Source organism: Apodemus sylvaticus, chromosome 13, assembly GCF_947179515.1.
Source record: "Apodemus sylvaticus chromosome 13, mApoSyl1.1, whole genome shotgun sequence".
Lineage (NCBI taxonomy): Eukaryota > Metazoa > Chordata > Mammalia > Rodentia > Muridae > Apodemus > Apodemus sylvaticus.
In genome coordinates this window covers 30,313,372-30,333,214 of record NC_067484.1, presented here as the reverse complement: position 1 = coordinate 30,333,214, position 19,843 = coordinate 30,313,372, and the positions used below count along the sequence as shown (strand labels likewise).

Below are 19,843 nucleotides of genomic sequence, written 5' to 3'. Positions count from 1 at the left end.
AATTTTTTTTTAACTTCACATTAGTGTTTCAATATTTTTATTAAACAACTTGTACTGGATATCTATCTGCTGGAGCCCTAAAGTTTGCTTGACTTCTTAAGGTTAGAGCACAACAAAACCCCCAGGGTGCTGACTGACATTGTTCTGATGCGGCCTTCTGCTACATCGCTGAGCCCTTTTGTTTTATGTGTGGCTTGTAAAATATGTTTCAAATGTCACTGTGATACATGCAGTTTTTCTTAAAATACTCTAGTCCCTAGATGTGCCTCTGCCAACCGCCTCTGCCTCAGAGTTGGTATTTGTCAGAATCGGTGCAGAAACAGACTATGGAATCTCAACTTCACTTTCTCACAGCTGTGAATGTTTTAGGCCATCAGTGTCTCGTTCCATTGATGGCACCACTCAGCAAAAAATCCAGAGAGAGAGAGAGACAGACAGACAGACAGACAGAAGACAGCCACAGAGAGACAGGGACAGACAGACAGAAGACAGACAGACAGAGATGGACAGACAGAGACAGAGAGACAGGGACAGATAGACAGACAGACAGACAGACAGACAGAGACAGAGAGACGGGGACAGACAGATAGAGACAGGGACAGACAGACAGACAGAAGGCAGACACAGAGACAGTGACAGAAACAGACACACATATATATCTTGGCCAAGATGTAAAAGAAAAAGAGGCTAGAGTCTCAATGTTCCTTTGAGCGCATACCTTCAGTGACCAGAAGACACACTCCCTCCCCCACTGGGCTCTACCCACTTTGCACTTGTCCTCTGGCCAGGAAACCAAACTCTTACTAACACAGAGACTTTGGAAAACACTCACTCAAACATGACAGGGCCTGGTTGAGTTTGGCGGCTTTCCCAGGATTTCTGGACCAAAAACCCTTATGGCTCCATTCTGTTTGCCAATTCCCTTCTATGGCATATTTTGTTGTATTGAATTTGTTTTTCTAATGTCTTTGGCAGTCTCCTACCTCATGTCATGCACAGTTGATAAACCCCGTGCCACAGTGAATATTCTAACAGGGACACCATAATCCCAAGCTTTGGACACAGAGAGAAGTCAGTGACATTTAGCGTCCTTTCCCCACTGATGTGCTGCTATTTTGGTGTTTAAAGCTGTCAGTTTCTAATCCTTTGTGGAAGGTGCCTTTCACAGCTACTTCATATTACTTTTGTTGTAGGAGTAAGAAAAAAAGGAGACACATCATTTCAATAAATTTTAAAATATTTGATCTCAAAGTATGTACAGAAAAGGAAACTTGAATCTATTTCTCTGCTTTTCTGTTTAAAAAAAAAGTTAAAATGTGCCATAATACTTTCTATGTGTATTATAATTAGGCCATACAGTGATCTCGGCTGCTGAAACTGAATGACAGCCTATTTCCTTATTTCCACCAAGACTCTAAGTGGTCAGCTAAAACAACAGGCAGCTGTGCAATTTGTTGTGCAGGGTCTCCTGCATGGGATAGCCTGTACTACCACAGGATAGCCTGGCCCAGTTTGTAAGCTGCTACCTGGCTGCAGCTGTGAGCTTCTCCTGCACGGGACACCCTGTGCTACCACAGGGCCCAGTTTGTGGGCTGGTGGCTGGCTGCAGCTGTGAGCTTCTGCATGGGATAGCCTGTGCTACCACAGGGCCTAGTTTGTGAGCTGGTGACTGGCTGCAGTTTCTCCAACCACTGTCCTTGCTCTGAAATTAGTGACTCTTCAACTTTCATGATTGTTCTGTTCCTAGAACATTTGATGAGCCCACACCAAAGGTCTTTAATATCATCTGAAGTACCAATACAGCAGAACAACAAGCTGAGTTCTCTCACTCACAGGTAGCACCTAACATTTCTTGCGATAGTTTTTGTTTTTTAGATTTGCTCTCATTTCCTGAATCTAGGGCTGTCTCTAATTGAAACAGCCACGCTGAATGTTTTTCACCTACTTGCTAATTAAATAGTTTCAGGGAACTGCCGGAGAAGAAAGTGCAATGCCTTCCTGCTTTCCTAGACATCGTTCCCAGTTCACCAGAGAGAAGTTGTGACTCGCTTCAGTGTAAGCGATCTTCATTCTGAGGGACTAAAGCAAATAGAAACTTTTAAGTCATTATTTTAAATTTGTAAAACAAAAAAGAATGTAAGAGATTTAAATCGGACTTTTGAAACAATCTACGTATCTTTATCCTCAGTATAAGGGGAACAGACTTGGTTACCTTTGTCTTTGAACCTCGTCTTAGGATTTTATTGCTGTGAAGCAATAAACACCTAACACCATAGCCAAGGCAGCTCTTATAAAAGAAAACATTTAACTAAGGCTGGTGTACAGTTCAGTGGTTTAACCCATTGTCAATGGCCGGAAGCATGGCAGCACGCAGGCAGACATGGCGCTGGAGAAGGAACTGGGAGTGCTACACCTGGATGTAGGCAGGCAGCAGGAAGAGTCACCCGGCTTTAGCTTCTGAAACCTCGAAGCTCACGCCCAGTGACACGCCTCCAACAAGGTCATTTGTCCTAATAGTGCCACTCTCTATGGACCACTAAAGGGCCACTCATAGGCTATGGGTATGGTGGCCATTTTCCTTCAAACCCCACAGATCTCAAAGGCCTTTCCTTTCATATCCCTCTCCCTCTTTTACTGGATCACGTATGCTGGCGCCCTCTGCTGGTAAGGCAAATAGGGCTGCCCGTAGACCCTGTAGGCATTAAGTGCCTTGCCTGGGGAGCCTCTTAGGGCTACCTTGTTCAGGTTGCCTAGCAACAGATGCTTTCATTGCTCTGACCACAAATCAGTTTTCTGAGTGACGCTACAGCTCTGCTCCCTGGCTCTAGATGAACCAGTGAATAGTTTGGATTCTGATTCAACTTTTGGAAATATGGATAGGGGTATAAGAGCAAAAGACAGATTATTTGATTTAAAACTTTTGAAGTTTGGGGGCAAAGAGTGTAACTCAATGGAAGGGCTCTTGCATGCACGAGTCTCTGGGCTTGATTACAAAGACAAAGAGGAGGAAGAGGAGGTGGGGCAGGAAGAAGAGAAGAGAGGGAGGGGCACAGGGAGGGAGGGAGAGGGGAAGGGAGGCCTTGAACCTAAAGCAGGCTGAAACTATCTTTACACTTATCACTAAAATCACTTAACAAAGCAGGCACCATCACAAATTAGAGATTTAGACTATGGCTCATGCGAGTTAGCAGTGTCCTGGTGCACACACGATTGTACTGGACAGATTTTGAGCCAGACAGTCACCCTTCTAAGTCGCCACTCTGAGCTCTTAAAATAATAGTGACAATAATTCCTATATTTTGCACTAAAAATTTTTCCTAGAGTCAGGACTTAGGACTGTACCAGCCATTGCACAACAGCCAGAAGCCACCTTTCCCATGTGTGTGCTAGCACAGTATCTACTAACTTTCTGGGTGCGGTGTGGTCTGGTTTTTGTTACATCCACGTATTTAATCCTTAAATTTTATAACCCTAATTTTTTTCTGCCTCACACAGTTTATTTCACAATAGGTAATGTGGAATCAAGCTTACCAATCTATACAGTGATCCAAAGTTCCCATTTATAAAAAAAAAAAATCAACTTTAATTGCATAATTTAGAGCAGTTGAGGGTTTTTGCTTCCTATTTTCAAGTTTTACAGAAAGTGTGGGGGGCTAGAGAGTAAGGAAGAAAATGAAGAGACTTCAGACACTTACGTGTTGAAAGCACCCCACTGGAGTCATTTCTTGCCCTCTTTTTTTATTGTTCTTTGATTTTTATTGGATATTTTCTTTATTTATATTTCAAATGTTTTCCTCTTTCCAGGTCCCCCCTTTGGAAACCCCCTATCCCATCCCTCCTCCCCCTGCCTCTATGAGGGTGCTCCCCTTGTTTTTCCTTTGTCACATGCAAAACTAACAACCAAAAACTCTCAAGAAACAGAAGCCACAATGTTACAATACATCACTTTGACTATAACCCTAGTTTATATATCTGATCAAACTATTACCTTTTGCTATACTTTTAGAGTAACTGAGTATCACATTAAATAAGTGTTTGGAAATCTAATCTAAATCTCTTCCTCCCCTCACCCCCATTTACAACTGTTTTATAAAATCTGTTTTGTTTCCACTTTTTTTAATTGATATATTTTTTATTTACATTTCAAATGATTTCCCCTTTTCTGGGTCCCCACTCCCCGAAAGTCCCATAAGCCCTCTTCCCTCCCCCTGTTCCTCCATCTACCCCTTCCCACTTCCCTGTTCTGGAATTCTCCTATACTCTTGCACTGAGTCTTTCCAGAACCAGGGCCCACTCCTCCATTCTTTTTGGACATCATTTAATTTGTGGATTATGTCTTGGGTATTCAAAGTTTCTAGGCTAATATCCACTTATCAGTGAGTGCATACCATGATTGATCTTTTGAGACTGGGTTACCTCACTTAGTATGATGTTCTCCAGCTCCATCCATTTGTCTAAGAATTTCATGAATTCATTGTTTCTAATGGCAGAATAGTACTCCATTGTGTAAATATACCACATTTTTTGTATCCATTCCTCTGTTGCAGGACACCTGGGTTCTTTCCAGCTTCTGGCTACTACAAATAGGGCTGCTATGAACATAGTGGAGCATGTGTCCTTATTGCATGCTGAAGAATCCTCTGGGTATATGCCCAGGAGGTTTCCACCTTTTTTAAACAATGTATAGATGTCTTGGTGTTTACAAATGGACAAACCCTTACACAGCCACATTTACAATACTATGCATCTATATTTTATCCTGACTTCCTTCCTGTCCTAATAGTTACGGTGTCTTCTAGGTTGATACCTGTGTTAGCACACTCACAAATGTGACAACTGTGCTAAATAGTTTTCTACAAAAACAGAGCGTTGAACACGGTTCAAATGGAGCGTGGCTCTGCGTGTTTATAATCTACCCATGCCAAGAAGCTGCTGCTTTTGTTTGTAAGGTGAGGGAGTGTTTTTCTTTTCAATATAATGCTACACTAGAGAAATATGAATCTAAGAAATTCCTGTCACAACAGCCCATGCCTCAGCCAAGAACTGTCTCTGGCTTTTGTGAATTCTTCTTGCATTCAATAAATATTCACAGTGGATCTCTGGCTCGGACACTACTGTGGGTACAGGCGCAGGAGGTGCCCAGCCTGGCCCCCAAGGTGCCCACAGTCTAGTGAAGTTGGATGCATCAGACGTGATAAATGAGAAGAAGACCACGGACTCTGTGAGATACGAAAAGGGGCATCTAGGGATGTGTGGTGGCTCATTTTGGTCGTCGACTTGACTGGATCTGGAATCTACTAAAGCAGCAAGCCATTGGGCACTCCAGCGAGGGGCTTTCTTAGTCAGCAGTTTGAAGCAGGAAGACCCACCCTAAATGTGGGCAGCACCTTCAGATGGAAAAAAGAAGCTTTGGGTTTTTTTTTTTTTTGCCTGCCTGCCTTCACTCTCACTGATAAACTCATTCACCCTGTTCCTGAAGCTTTCCTTTGCTGAGATTAGAACAAGCTTTTTCGAAAGTAATCTGAGGACCAGCAGCTCTCCGGGAGCTCTTCAGATGGCCAGCGCATGACTGGTGCTGCTGAGATATCCAGTCTCGTGGACTGAGCAACTGACAGAGTCAGCCTCTCAGCATCAGACTGCCATTGTCAAGTGACCCAAGCCAGGGTCTGTAAGCCAATCTGATAAAGTCCCTTTAGTATATATTTAGTCATGTGCCCATTCCAAGCTACACAAGCCAGGTCATATAAGCCAATCTAATAAATCCCCTTTAGTCTATAGTCATGTGTCTCTTCTGTTCCTCTAGAGAAGCCTTACGAACACAGTGTGGCTACAGGGAGACATTGAAGCCAAAGAGGATAATTAGGAGTTGATCCAGAGAAGGGGCCATAGGTATTCTCCCAGAGAAGACCAGCAGTGCATCTGACCTACCTTGTTAGGAAGGAGGGAGGAGGGGGAGGAGCGGTGGTTGAAGGCCGAGGTCTAGAAGACCCAGGGAAGGAGTTTGCAGATGGGGACCGTGGTAGAGTCACACTAGCAATGTGAAAGCAACAAGGCAGGCTGCATGTGATTAAGACTGGAGCCAATGGAAACAGGCCTCTGCTGCTGAGATCAAATTGTGCTTAGAACTAGTGACCAAAGACCATCGTGGCGACAGAGGACAGGGTGCATATGTAGGAAGCATCCAACAGGACACAGGAACTTTTTGTGATAGAAAGAAAGAAAGAAAGAAAGAAAGAAAGAAAGAAAGAAAGAAAGAAAGAAAGAAAGAAAGAAAGAAAGAAAGAAAGAAAGAGAGAAAGAAAGGAAGGAAGGAAGGAAGAAAGGAAGGAAGAAAGAAAAAAGAAAGAAAAAGGAGGGAGGGAGGAAAGGAGAAAGAAGAAGAGGAAGAGGAGGAAGAGGAGGAGGAGGCAGAAGAGGAAGAGGAAGAAGGAGGAGGAGGAAGAGGAGAAGAAGAAGAAGAGGAGGAGGAAAAGGAAGAAGAAGAAGAAGAAGAAGAAGAAGAAGAAGAAGAAGAAGAAGAAGAAGAAGAAGAAGAAGAAGAAGAAGAAGAAGAAGAAGAAGAAGAAGAAGAAGAAGAAGAAGAACCAGGATCACTTCCATTCTCTGTGGTTTAGAAAATCCAAAGAAAGCAGGGAGAAGGTATGCAGGTTGGAGGTGTGGATAGTCACAGTGGCCAATCCTTATGTCTCTGAAATCCGCTAGGTCGAGATGAGCAAAACTCAGATGGTGGTGTGTGGCAATTAAAGGCCAAGATTCGAGGAGAGGATCTGACTGAACTAGTTTTCCTGAGAGGACAGGGACCAGACATCTCCAAATCTACTGGAAATTCTGGTGAGGATATTCTCTGCTCCGGCTACTGGGGTTGAAGTTTTAGGAGTCAGGAGCTGTTCAGGACAGGAGCCCCCGGAAGAAGGATTGGAGGAACCAATGAGAGAGAGGACTGAAGGTCCAAGTATGCAACCAGCAGAGTTGGGGTGTGTTTGCATGCTTTAGGAAAACAGGCCCCATCAGGAGAGGGGGGGGGAGAAAGAGAGGGAGGGAGGAAGGGACAAGGAAATTGGAGCAAGCGAGAAAGCTGGAGGCAGCCAGAAGAGATGCAGCAGAGACCAAGAGGTCTGACTACAGGATAAAGAAACCCAGTCAGTATCTGCTCTCCGGGACACAGGCCAGGTCACGCTGACAGCAAGGGAAAATGGGAGACCTGGAGCGAGCTGAGAACGGGCTGGTAGGACTTGGTGCCCAGTACCCAGGTGTACTGGGTTCCACACTGAGGAGCATCAGTTTCTCTAGGACTCCTCTCACCTTCGGGTCTCAGTCCTGGAGTCAAATACCTGGGCCTGGTCGCCCCTTTTGTCCTGCTGATCCCCAGCACTTGCACTGGGAACACAAAACAGCACAGAACTTAGCAAAGTTAAGGGCTCTCTCATAAAGGGCCAGGAGGTTGTTCCTGTCTCCTGTTCCTCACCCATTCCTCAGCTCTAAGGTCAAGTTCAAAACCAGAGCGTGTTCTAGAAAAGCAGTGGAACTGTTCGACAGAACTGCTAAGAAAAACGGGGGCTGGAGGTAAAGATGGGCTGGAAAGGTGGTAGCGGGGGCGAGCTGGAATAGTCTAGAAGCTGAAGGGAGCAAACGCGATGTGACTGGTGAGCCTCCTAGCGATCCTCCTCCCTGATAGAATATGCATGATCCCGAGTCCTCAGTCGCCTGGGAGCAAGGAGGCGTCGGAGTGGAGCGGAGCGAGGAGCGCGTGCCCAGACGCACAGGGGCGCAGGGTGCGAGAAAGCCACGCGGGCCAGCGTGTAAGCAAGCGCCCCGTGTCCCTCTTGTGACTCACCAGGTTAGGCAAACGCTCCTCTGAGCCCCCAAGCTAACCCCTACCCCAGTCCCCATCTCCTTCCAGGGGAGCGGGACCCGCAGGGGGCACGCACATCAGACAGCAGGGCAACCATCCGGTCTAACAGGTGGCCACAGTCGCCCTGTTGGGGAATCTTTGGTACGAGCTCTGGTCCTCAGTGCTGTGCTTAGCCACTACGAGGGGCAGGACCTCGCTTTCGTTGCGCACCACCCGCTCAGCATCTCCGTGGGGCGGTGCTGAGCCAGGAGCAGACTGAGCCCGGGCACAGCGCCACCCTGCTGTCTCCAGCAGAACCCAGCGCCAGGGGGGCTCCGTGCGCGCTGTGCGCTGTTTCCCCGGCAGGTTCCTAAGACGACCTGCCTTCAAGGAGCGTTTCCCTGGGCGCACCTGCCTCCCGGCTCCGATAGCCGGGAGCGTGCGGTGGGCAGGGGAGGGAGAAGCCAGTGCGATCGCGGATCCCCGGGAGACCTGGCCGTCTCTTTCAGTATCAGAGAGCGGAGACGCCGTCGCCGGAGCGCATATCTCGGGGTCTCGCTGGCTCTGGTGCGCCTTCTTACTTGCCTGACCCGAGTACGAGCCAGCAGGCATGGGTTGTTTGGGCAACAGCAGCAAGACCGCGGAAGATCAGGGCGTGGATGAAAAAGAACGCCGCGAGGCCAACAAAAAGATCGAGAAGCAGTTGCAGAAAGAGCGCCTGGCTTACAAAGCGACTCACCGCCTGCTGCTTCTGGGTAAGGCCAGGGGTGTGCAGTAGCCCCGACCCCGGCGGCTCCCGGTGTCCCAGAGTGCACAGTCCTGGTCACACCGCCACGGCACGGGTAGTCTGCCAGACCAGACTGAGCACCGCTGGGCGCCAGAGCCTGGCCGGGGCGAACGAACTACTACGAAAGTAGTAGACGTTGGGTACCGACAGGATGGTCCGTTAGGAGGATATGATGACCACCTTCTTTCTGTTCACAGGGGCTGGTGAGTCCGGGAAAAGCACTATCGTCAAACAGATGAGGATCCTGCACGTCAATGGCTTCAACCCCGAGTAAGGATACCCAAATTCTAAGTCAACTGCGTCATTTCTCAGAAGTACTATCTCCTCGATTCTGTTCATAATGATCTAGGTGGTGGGGAGGTCGAAATCTAGCATTGAATTTGCTCCATTAAGGCAAAATCCTTCTTTGGCCATGTCTAGTTTTAAAAGTAAACTGCTTGCCAAAGTACAATTTGTTAGGAATTCTTGAGGCAATTGGTCTCTAATATCGGTGTGGTGCTGAACCCTCAGCCAATTCCTTATCCATTAGTATCTGAAGGGTGTGTGGGGGGGGGGGGGCCTTGAAATACAAGAATATTGGAATCTGTTGCTTAAAGTGGCATGTTAGTTGGAAAACATCAATGAACATTCTTCAGTTTACTTCGGATCCCCTCTAGATGATTCACAGTACCTACTGCAATGTGTTAATAAAAACTGCAACTGTATCGTGTTGGATGGTCTAGGGAATAATCACAAGGAAAACTGTCTGCACACATTCAGTGCAGCTACTGTCTTTTTGTTCGTTTGTTTTTGCCAAATGTTTTTTGATCTGCAGCTAGCTGAATCCACCAGTGCGGGACTGCCTCTAGCAAGCCTACCTGTATTGCAATACACTCTTTCTCTATAGCACACCAGGTTACATCTACTTCAATTTCTGACTCTCAATATAAAAGATAGACTGGACTATAACTGTAGAGTCATATTTGTATGCACTATCCATGATAACTATTGTGATTCTGTGACCTTGGTGTTTCAACTGTAGATTTTTTTTTTTCAAAAGCAGATACATTCAATTTGTTTAGAGCACAAATTGGAGGGGGTGGTGATGTTTTCATTTCTGGGATAAAAACTTGGCAGATGTCTGGGGGTCGGGGAGCTTGGTGCTGACCTCTGATGAAACCAGATCTACACGATGCTGCATTCACTCACTGGAAATTTAAAATCTTAATTGGCTTCTATCGGTGAGAAATGAATGGAATCAGTAACAACCTCTTTTTCAATGCAGGGAAAAGAAGCAGAAAATTCTGGACATCAGGAAAAATGTCAAAGATGCTATTGTGGTAAGGACTTCCCTTAATGTTCGTTCACCTGATGTATTGCAAGTAGGCTAGACTGACTAAACTCAAAGGATATATTCTGATACATTTGCAGGATCCTTACCTGTTATGTCTCTGTTTTGTTTTTCTCCTTCATCCTATCTTAGACAATCGTTTCAGCAATGAGCACTATAATACCTCCAGTTCCACTGGCCAACCCTGAAAACCAGTTTCGGTCAGATTATATCAAGAGCATAGCCCCCATCACTGACTTTGAATATTCCCAGGTAAGAAAACCTCTCCTGAAATACTTTAAATAAGCGGTGGACCCACTTTTAATGAGGTTGGCTTCTAAAAAGTAGCATGACTTCTCAAACCTTATAGGTGCTTCCTTTGTGCTTGGTAAAAAAATAGTAAAATTAAAAAAAATAATAGGATTGTAAGAAATGTCTTTATGGATATCTTAAGTGGCTTTCAGAAATGTTGGTGGCACTTTTTCCTGAACGTGTTTAAAGCATTGTCGCATACAACAGAAACCTAAATGACATGAGTTTATGAAGAAAATTAGAAAAAGCTTATGGTGCATAACTGCCTTGGTGGAAATTAAAAAAAAATATCTGGTCACAATAGCGTGCATGATGTAAGGAAACGCAGACCAGCCTTCTGGGTGTTGTACCAAGCAAGATACAGTGAGGTTTGCATCTGCCTCACTGACAGATGTTGCTGCTGCTCTCCATCCTTCCTGTACCAACATTGCTTGTGCCAGAGGCAGACCAGCCCGTAGGAGTTGCTTCTTGTTGAATTTGTACATCGTTAAAATATTGTTTACTACTGTGATGTAGCAGATTTAAATCAAACCGTATACTAAGTTTCTGAGAGGGTCATTTTTGTCCCAGTTGTAGCAAAAGCATCTTTGTGGGTGAGTGTGTACATTTATATACCTGCCAGCACCCTACTTCAGAGTTTTCACTGCCTGAAAGGTGGTTTGTAGATACCTTTCCTCTAAGTACCCATTTTACAGAATCCACTGTGTAAACAGAGGCTTAAAGGCCTGGTGCATGTGATACTCCTCCCATCCTCCTCCTCTAAAGTTCCATTCTGGGGGCTCTGTGTCATGTCAGTTAATGGATAACTTTTTTTTTTGAGTTTATTTGTATAACCCTGACTATCCTGGAACTTACTATATAGACCAGGCTGGCCTCGAACTCATAGAGATCCGACTGCCTCTGCCTCTCAAGTGCTGGAATTAAAAGTAAACACTAACAATACCCTTTTAAATTATTTTCATTCTTTAGTATGATTACTTTTTTCTTTCTGTATCCACGAATATCCATTATATTTTTGTCCTTTAGTATATTTTTTTTTGCTTCTGATAAGCATCAAAATATAGCCAGAACTCTATGCAGTTTCTGAAAAGCAGTTGCTAATGATGCCAGGAGTAAAAGAAGCGTGGCATCTGGTAAGGACGAGTTGGCTCTGATCCGTGTCTTTACTTATGGATAGCTGGGAACAAGATAAGGAGATGGTCATGTGGGTGAAAGGTAGCCAGATGCTTCTGCCACATCAGGAAGCATCCCACCTCCAGCTGGAGCTGAGGGGCTCCTGCTCTGTTCTCTGTGCCATTTCATGCATTGAGGAAATCGCCCCAAATGAAATGGAGAGTGATATTCTCCGTCTGCTCCAGGTGTGGGCCGTCCTGTCATGGTTTCCCAGAGTCACTATAAAAGACCTCATCTATTCCCAAACATTTGCCTTTAAAATGTCACTGTCAACATGTGAGTTGTTAAGACCAATCGCTCTGTTCTGCGTCAATTTCTCCCTGTCCATCAGCACTCACAGACGATTATTTCTAAAATCCTCCGATCTGTCTCAGGCATCCTCGTGAACTGTGGATGTGCCTTTAGAGTTAAGTCTGACATATTTTAATCAAAACATAAAACTTGAGGAACCATTTTCTACATAACATAAGCTTTCCTAAAATTATCATAAGCCACATTTAATTATCCATTAAGTAAGAGAGGATTTGATACCAACTAATACCAATGTAATTAAAATGCAGTGTGGCGGCAAACTCTATTAGGGCCTGCCCTGTTGGGTTTTTTAAAATTTTTTCTGTCATAGCATGCTGTGGTTTTCCATGTCTGTGTTCATATAAAATGAGTGCTTTATTTATTTTAAAAAGCTAGACTTATAAAAATAAGAACTTAGTACTAATAGAAAACATTGTTTCTGAAAATGCTATTTCTTGTTTAATATACATACTCTCTCCAGAGACATCATTTCATAGTTTTCATTGAAAACGCTCAGACTACTTGTTTGCAAGAATTTGGAGGATGCTGAGTGAAATTCAGGATGCAGGCTAGGTATGAAGAACGGCTTGTAGAAGGCAAGTGTTGAGGGTAGATAGAAGGCCATTTAGAGCCGACTGAAATTATCCAGACATGAGATGACAGACAAAGCGGTATGGGGTGCCTTTTATTGGGGACAAGTGGAAGGGTCCTGGGTTGGGTTACATTTTGGAAATGGAGTCATTCATTGGTCTGTTCTTTGCGTGTGGGCACTGAGCCTGGATTTTTGCACAAAAAAATAGTAACAGGTTGGGAAGATGGAGGAATGAGAAGTATTATTTTCCTGAGAAACTGGAGACCACCATTAAGACACCCAGGTGTGGGCATGCAGAGCCTGATGTGAGGGTTGGAGTGCAGAGCAGAAAGCTGGGGTTCCTCTCCACAGAGATTGTCACGTGAGGTGAGCCAATTAGGAAGACTTGGAGAAACCCTGAGGAGATGGCCGGGTTTCCAGTAGCTAAGTGGCTGCCTAGGTTATCATGGCTGGACACCGTGAAACAATGGTAATCAGAGCTGGAGTGGGGGGGCCCGAAGAAGAGCCACTCAAGTGGCAATCTTGGCAAAGATCAGCCGGCATGCAGAGGAGAGAATGCTGACCAAAGGCAGCAAGAGTATCCTGGGCTTTCCACGGGCTCTGTTGTGAAGAAAAGCCAAGAGGCAGAGACAAGACAAGAGGATATGAAAGGCACAGAAAGATCCTGGGTTTGCCTTGGACTCAGCCTCTAAGAAAACACAGAAAGCACAGACCCAAAGGGACAGAAAAGGCTTAGAGGAGTTACAGAAAAAGGAAAAAGAAAAGCTTTATTTTACTTAACACGTGTATGAGAGATACGGTGAGGAGACAGAAAGAGACGTGGGGGGATGCGTGCGCACACCATGGTGCGCATGTGAAGGTCCAGGAATGACTGTACAGAGTTGGTTTTTCAGAGAGGTCACTTTTAGAATAAAAAGTGCAAAATCACGCCTCAACGCATGGGACGTGTTTTTTAGCAAAAAGAGAAAAGGTGACAGTGCAAAGGAAAGGGGCTATTGACAGAAAGAGACTATGGGTGGAGCCTGGAGAGAGAGAGAGACAGAGAGACAGAGACAGACAGAGAGAGACAGAGAGAGACGGAGAGAGACAGAGAGAGGGGGGCTGTGGGCAGAGCCTGGGCAGAGAAAGGAAAGGGGCTATGGGCGGAGCCTGGGCAGAGAAAGGGGCTGTGGGCGGAGCCTGAGCAGAGAGAGGGGGCTGTGGGCGGAGCCTGGGCTCTTGCAGAGTAAGAAGATGGGAGGCCAGACTTCAAAGAGGCTGCTCTTGAGTATGAGGGAGGGCAAGTACCAATGTAGGTAAGATGGTGGATGTGGGACAGGAAAAGGAAGGAAGCCTGGCTCGCAAAAAGCCTTCTTAAAACAACTGTTAAAGCAAATTGGCAAATGTCATAAAAATGATTGTCTGGTTTGGGAATTTCCATAAACTGCTGTTTGTGGTATTATTCATGGTTATGGTGAACAATACATACGAGGGGATAAAGATTATGCTCTTGAACCTAAATGATACCACAATTCCTTTCACAAGTCAGAAAGTGCAAAAGGTGATTTCACACCAGATGTCAGAAGCAAAAACTCCAGTTGTCCTCATAGCTTTCTAACAAGCAATCTGCTGCCAAAACCACAAAATTTTGGGAAACAAGGCAAGCACAGTATGCAAAATTTTAACGTCAACTAAAACCAATGCAAACATCCTCTACAAAATATAAATTATATTGGACAGGAAAGGTGTGGCCTTTAAGAACAAATAATTAATTAACAGTTGTGTGGTTAGTTTTTGTTTTTCATGGACATATCCAGACCTTATGTCATCTTGGTTTGAGACTCAAGAAGTATGCAAGAATCCTTTTATTAGTCAATATCATGTACTTGCAATCAAATTTCATATAGCAACCTGCACATCTACAAAGGAAGAGATGGAAAAACAGGCTTGACAAAAAGTTAAGCAGGACAACATAAAAGGATTGATTGACCACCAAATAGGAAAATGTTGTGGCTGCCTCTCACCCCCAAAATCTGTCAGCCTAACACCGGACAAAGCTACCATTGAGGTGACTTCTCTACTTGAGTCATTTTTCTTTTCCAAACATGGAGAGAGTGTTAGCTCCTTCTTAAATGTGCTTCGTTAGAATATTTTCAAGACAAAGAAGGCCGTATGAGAATGAAAGTGCAGAGCTGGTGTGGGGTAGGTAGTTGGTAATACCTGTCATCCTGGCATTTAGGAGGCCGAGGTAGGAAGATTACAAACACAAGGGCAGCCTGGCCTGCATAGCAAGTTCCAGAACTGTCAAGATTCTGACTCAAAAAAAAAAAAAAAAAAAAAAGGAAAAGGGAAAAAAACGATATAAGAAGGACGACCGTCTGTCAATGCTTTGTCATTGTCACTGCCTGACAGCAAGCTCATCACAAGTCCATTACCAACATAAGCCCAGAGAGCAGGAACTGCAGTTTTCCCTCCCTCTGTGACGGTGGGTCAGCGAGGTCCCCACAGCTATCGTGAACTCAGTCAGCATCTAGGTAGAAGGTGGACAGGGGGACAGGAGGTAGACTTTGCACACTATTTAAACAATACTGTACAGTAAGTGTACAGTCTCCACACTGGGACCCCTGAGTGTGTCCCGGTCAGAGCTCAAGTAGATGTGGGATCCCAAGTCACATCTTGAGTCTTATGTAATTAGTTTATCTTCTGCTTTTGAGACTGTAAGTGTGTGTAGCCCCAGCTAGCCTCAAATTACTATGTAGTCTAGGCTTGCTTCAAACATGGGATCCTTCTGCCTCCTGCTCCCCTGTACCAAGATTTCAGGCCCGGGCATCACATCAGGCTTAAACTATACTATACTAGGGTCACACAGCCCCAAGGCTCCCAACCTCAGTGGCCATGGAGTGGGTGTGACTGCTTGTGCTCCTTGAAACACGGGTGACAAAGCGGTCTCCATTTTGCTGTGCTCCTCCCCACAGCTCAGCACAGAATTTAGTCTTGTGTTATGTACACAGAAAATGTCGCGGAATATCTGCTAATCTACAGTGTGACACATTATTTTGTATGAGTGTCATCCAGGACAGTCACCGTGAGATGCCAGAGGACGGGCTGATTAGAATATCATGCTATTCAGGAAGCATTCTAGTGCGCACAGCAGAATGCTAGCCCACACTTTAATTCAAAGCAGGGGGAATCACTTTCCCAAGCAGCTATCCCATCCCTTTGGAACTGATAGAGCCATGTGCCTGTTTTAAAAGAAACTGAAGAGGGGCTAGGGGTGTAGCTCGCGGGCAGAGTGCTTGCCTAGAACGCTCAAGTCAAAACCTCAGAACTGGTGTAGCAGAGAGCAAAAACTATCCCTTTCCTTAGGGAACTGAGATGCTCAAAGATTTTTATGTATGGCATGAAAAAAACCCCATCATCTCAGCTGTGGTCAGGGGTGAGGGATAAACAGAAAACGCTCTCTGAGATAACTCTTAGGAACTGGCTGTTCCTCTGCTGGAAGGGAGAGAACAGATGCCTTGCAGAAGCCACAACAATGAAGGACTATGGGCCTGGGCTGCTTCCATGCAGCCCAGGAGATTGATGTGTGGTCAGAGAGGGACATCCCTGCATTCTCACTGGGAAGAAGCAGTAGGGGAGCTGGCTATATAAGGGCATCACACCAGGACCACTATGCTCAAACCCCAGGCAGACCGAGTGCTTGCCTTGAGACTCTGAGACCATTACTTTATTCTTCTCCTATAATGTCTCAACAGTAATGCTGTAACAGTAACAGTGTAATGTCTCAGCAGCAGAGGGGATTATGCCAACTACTCCGTGTGGCTGTATCAGGGTTAAATATAGTGACACCAGGGAGGCAGCCAGCTCGGCAGAGATACATCTTTACAATGAGTGTCCTTGCTCTGTGAGAGAGAAGATCAGGTAGACTCGGGTATACAGTGTCCTCTGATCCCAGCTCAGTCTATGGCTTTCATCTTCTCCCTATGTCATCCATACCAGAGGTCCTGGTGGTCTGAGGAGATCCCAGTTCACTGCCAACTCTTCCTTCTATCCGTAGGGAGCTAACAGACCCCAGAACTGTCCCACCCTGACTTAGGCAGTGTTCACAAACAGTCTCTTTTGTCCCATGCCAAGACCCAGTGTCCCTTAAACCTCACAACACTCCTAAGGGACCTCACTCTTAAGTATCACAATGGAGGCAAGCAAAGGAACTCTGACCTCTGACCTCTGACCTCTGGCCTTCTCAAAAGAAAGATTTCATGAGGAGTGTACTCCAAGTCCCATGGCTGATGGGCTCCATCTCTGTCTCCGTCACCAGCTGCCCCAGGTCTAACCATGCTACATTATTTTTATTTTTTTTATTTTTTTCCTCTCTCTTCATTTCTTTGTTTGGGGAAATGATTTGTTTTGTTTTGTGCTTGGAATCGAGTCTCCTACAGCCCAGGCTGGCCTCAAACTCAATATGTGGCGAAAGATGACCTTAAACTTCTGATTTCCTGCTTGCACCTCCTGAGTTTGGAGATTATGGGTGGTGCTGCTATGTGGTTTATGGAATGCTAGGGTTCATGCCCAGAACCTCACCATGCTAAACAGGTGCACTACCAACTGAGCTCTGTACCACGCCCTTCTCTTGGATTTTCACAAACTACCACAGTCAGTCCTTCTAATTTCTGCCCACCTCCATCCTGCTGCCTGACCCTGTGGTTTCTGAAGCTGCCTGGAACTAACCAGGCCTTGCTAGATCAGGGTGGGGGTTGTTATTTAATCTTATTTTTAATTAAAATATTCACAACATTTTAGCTAAATATTTTAATTAAAACAATGTTCCGTTTGGCAAAAATGTCTGTCCATGTTTTTAACCCAAAGTCATTGGTGCAATGACTCTACCCTGGACTCTAGGTAGCAAGATGAAAGAAGGGGTCACATGAGCTAAGCTTGCTCCTTCGGTGTTTTTTTCAGCAGAGTCAGGAGTGTCTTGGGGTACAGGGGCCACACCTTGCTCAGTCTCAGATGCTGGCATTTGACAAGCATGAGAGGTTCATGGGTATTAGGAGAACGTGAAGGATGCCTTCCTTCCTGAGGTGAGGAGAAGTCCCTCACAGCTATATGGACAGAGCAGAGGCAGAAAGCAGCTCCTGTGACTGAGGCTGAGGGCATTAGCCACGCCTGGGAAGAGGGCAAGGACAGGCCACTTGTGCCAAGGACAGGGCTGCTCCTCCTCAGGTTACACAGTGTTTCTCACCAGAGGGCAAGTGTCAGTTCCTTCTGGAAAAATGGCTCTGGGATTCAGCTCACTCTTAGGTCTACAGTGGAATGGTGTTCTGAGGGGCTGGCATGGGGCAGATGGTATTTCTTCTACCAGAAAACTTCACCTGGGCCTCACAGGACTTCTGTCAAATCCTAAGGAAGGATAAACTATATTCCTTTGGTAATTCATAAGTAAATTTTAGAAATGTCTCCTAGGACTGTAATGTGGTGTGTGTGTGTGTGTGTGTGTGTGTGTGTGAGAGAGAGAGAGAGAGAGAGAGAGAGAGAGAGAGAGAGAGAGAGAGAGAGATGTGTGAACAAAACATTCACTAAAATATTCACTTGCTAGTTTTATTTAGCACACTGGTATGCTAGAACCACAATAAATAAGAGGATAAGAGGGAAAGTGTGGAATCTTCAGACATACAAACCCTACAATGAACTGGGAGCATAGGGCTCAGCAGAAAAACCTTTGTTTAGCATGGGTGAGGCCTCGGGTTCAATCCCAACACCGTGCATAAAAAAGTACTGTAGAGAAACCAGGACAGAATGGAGACCACTGTGCTTTACATATGACAAGGTGTGTGGTTGTATGTGCCTCCAAGTAAAAACTGCTGTTTACCGTGACTTAGATGGGCCAGTGTCTGAAACTATCATGGAAACATTTGTGTAAGAACAAGGTAGCTGGGCATGGTGGTGCACACCTCTAATCCCAACAGTCAGAAAGCAGAGAAGCAGAGACAGGCATATACCTCTGTGAGTTCAAGGCTAGCCTGATCTACACAGTGGTCTATATTACCAGACCAGCCAACCACCCAATGATATATGGTAAGCCCTTATATCAAAAATAAAAATTAAAAAAGATGTATCCAGTAGCATCCTAGATTTAAGTTACCCATTACTAAGGAAATAAAGGACATTTGACAGCAGACCCTAACTACCTTTCCTCCGTAACATGTACTAAAAACACTAGGAGCTGAGCCATGTGACTTTTATGTAAAGAGTTTGTGCTTAGAGAAAATAAATTTTAAGCAACTTTTTAAAAAATTCCTTGGATAGGATGTCACTGAAATCTCATGTACTATGAAAAGACCTGAGGGGGGGTGGGGAAGACTTCTGACAGGAAGCTCGCTTCTGGTTAATATTTCCTCGAAGCTGGCTCTCTGGGTTTGTCATAGGGAGGCGAGGCCCAGGGAGCACACACCTTGGCACCCATCTTGGTCCTTGGTCCTTGTCATCCCTGGCTTTATGTAACCGAGAGGAAACATTTTGAGCTTTCCAGCCGTCTCTTCGGGGAATGGCAGAAGGCACAGTAAGTAGGCTGTTCTTACGGCAAATTAAGCCTTAAGTGAGTCAACACTTGTGGCTTCCGAGAAATGCACACCAAGGTTTGACGAGGCAGGAAAGTGGGGGTGTTCCTCAGAGGAGTCTTCAAGCATTTGTGACTGTTTAGATAGCTCTTGGTTTTGCATGGCGTCCTATTCCGCTTCTCTGTGATAAAACACTGACCAAAAGCAACTCGAGGAGGAAGAGGTTTATTTGGCTTACAGGTTCAGGTTACAGTTTGCCATCCGGGGAGGGCAAGGAAAGAGGCTGGAGGCAGAAACTATGGAAGAGCACTGCTTACTGTCTTGTCCCCATGGCTTGCTCACCCTGCTCTCTTACAAAGCCCAAGACCGCCTTCCTAGGGGTAGCACCGCCCACAGTGGGCTTGGTCCTCCCTCATCATTATAAATCAAGAGAACATCTGACAGGTCAGTGTGATTGAGGCAGCTCCTCAGTTAGAGTTTCCTTTTCTCAAATGACTATAGTCAGTGTCAAGTTGGCAAAAATTAACCAGCACATTAAGGGATATTATCCATGATGGTGTGGGGTTTTTTCCTTCATCTCTTTAAATAATTTTGTATGTTTATTCTGTATGCTATGATTGGATGGATGGATGGATTCATGGATGGATGGATGGATGGATGGATGGATGATGGATAGATTGAACTAATGCAGCTTTCTGCATGATTTTCTCTACACAAAGCAGTTTCATTTTTAAATTGTTGTCTTCTTGTTTAGGACATGTTTGTGTATGAAGTAAAAATCTGAAAGATTTGAGTATGAAACAGAGTCTCTCATTTGGCCTTCTCCCAGATCCCCAAACACATGTAGCATGTGACCTGTCAATCAACAGAGTGGTCAGTGCAGCATTGACTCTTAGTAACTGAGTAGCAAGCTTCGTAACAGGCTTTTTCCACCCCCACGCCCCCCTTGCTGGATCTAAATCAGGGCTTTGAACACAGCACACTAAAAAGGACTCTACCCCTGAGCCACACT

The 19,843-nt window shown here is 45.3% G+C and overlaps 1 protein-coding gene across 2 annotated transcripts in view; it reads left to right on the top strand.

Annotated features, from left to right (window-relative positions):
- Gnal (G protein subunit alpha L) overlaps nt 1-19,843 on the top strand; it is a 137,831-nt gene that overhangs the window by 36,857 nt on the left and 81,131 nt on the right. Inside the window, exons 1-4 of one of the 2 annotated variants that reach the window (XM_052155188.1) lie at nt 8,162-8,586; nt 8,816-8,888; nt 9,883-9,937; nt 10,081-10,200. In XM_052155188.1, coding sequence (XP_052011148.1) covers nt 8,442-8,586; nt 8,816-8,888; nt 9,883-9,937; nt 10,081-10,200 — 393 coding nt within the window. In that variant the 5' untranslated portion in view covers nt 8,162-8,441. Of the gene's footprint in view, nt 1-8,161; nt 8,587-8,815; nt 8,889-9,882; nt 9,938-10,080; nt 10,201-19,843 lie in introns of those variants that run through there. The other variant, XM_052155187.1, reaches the window with a different exon arrangement.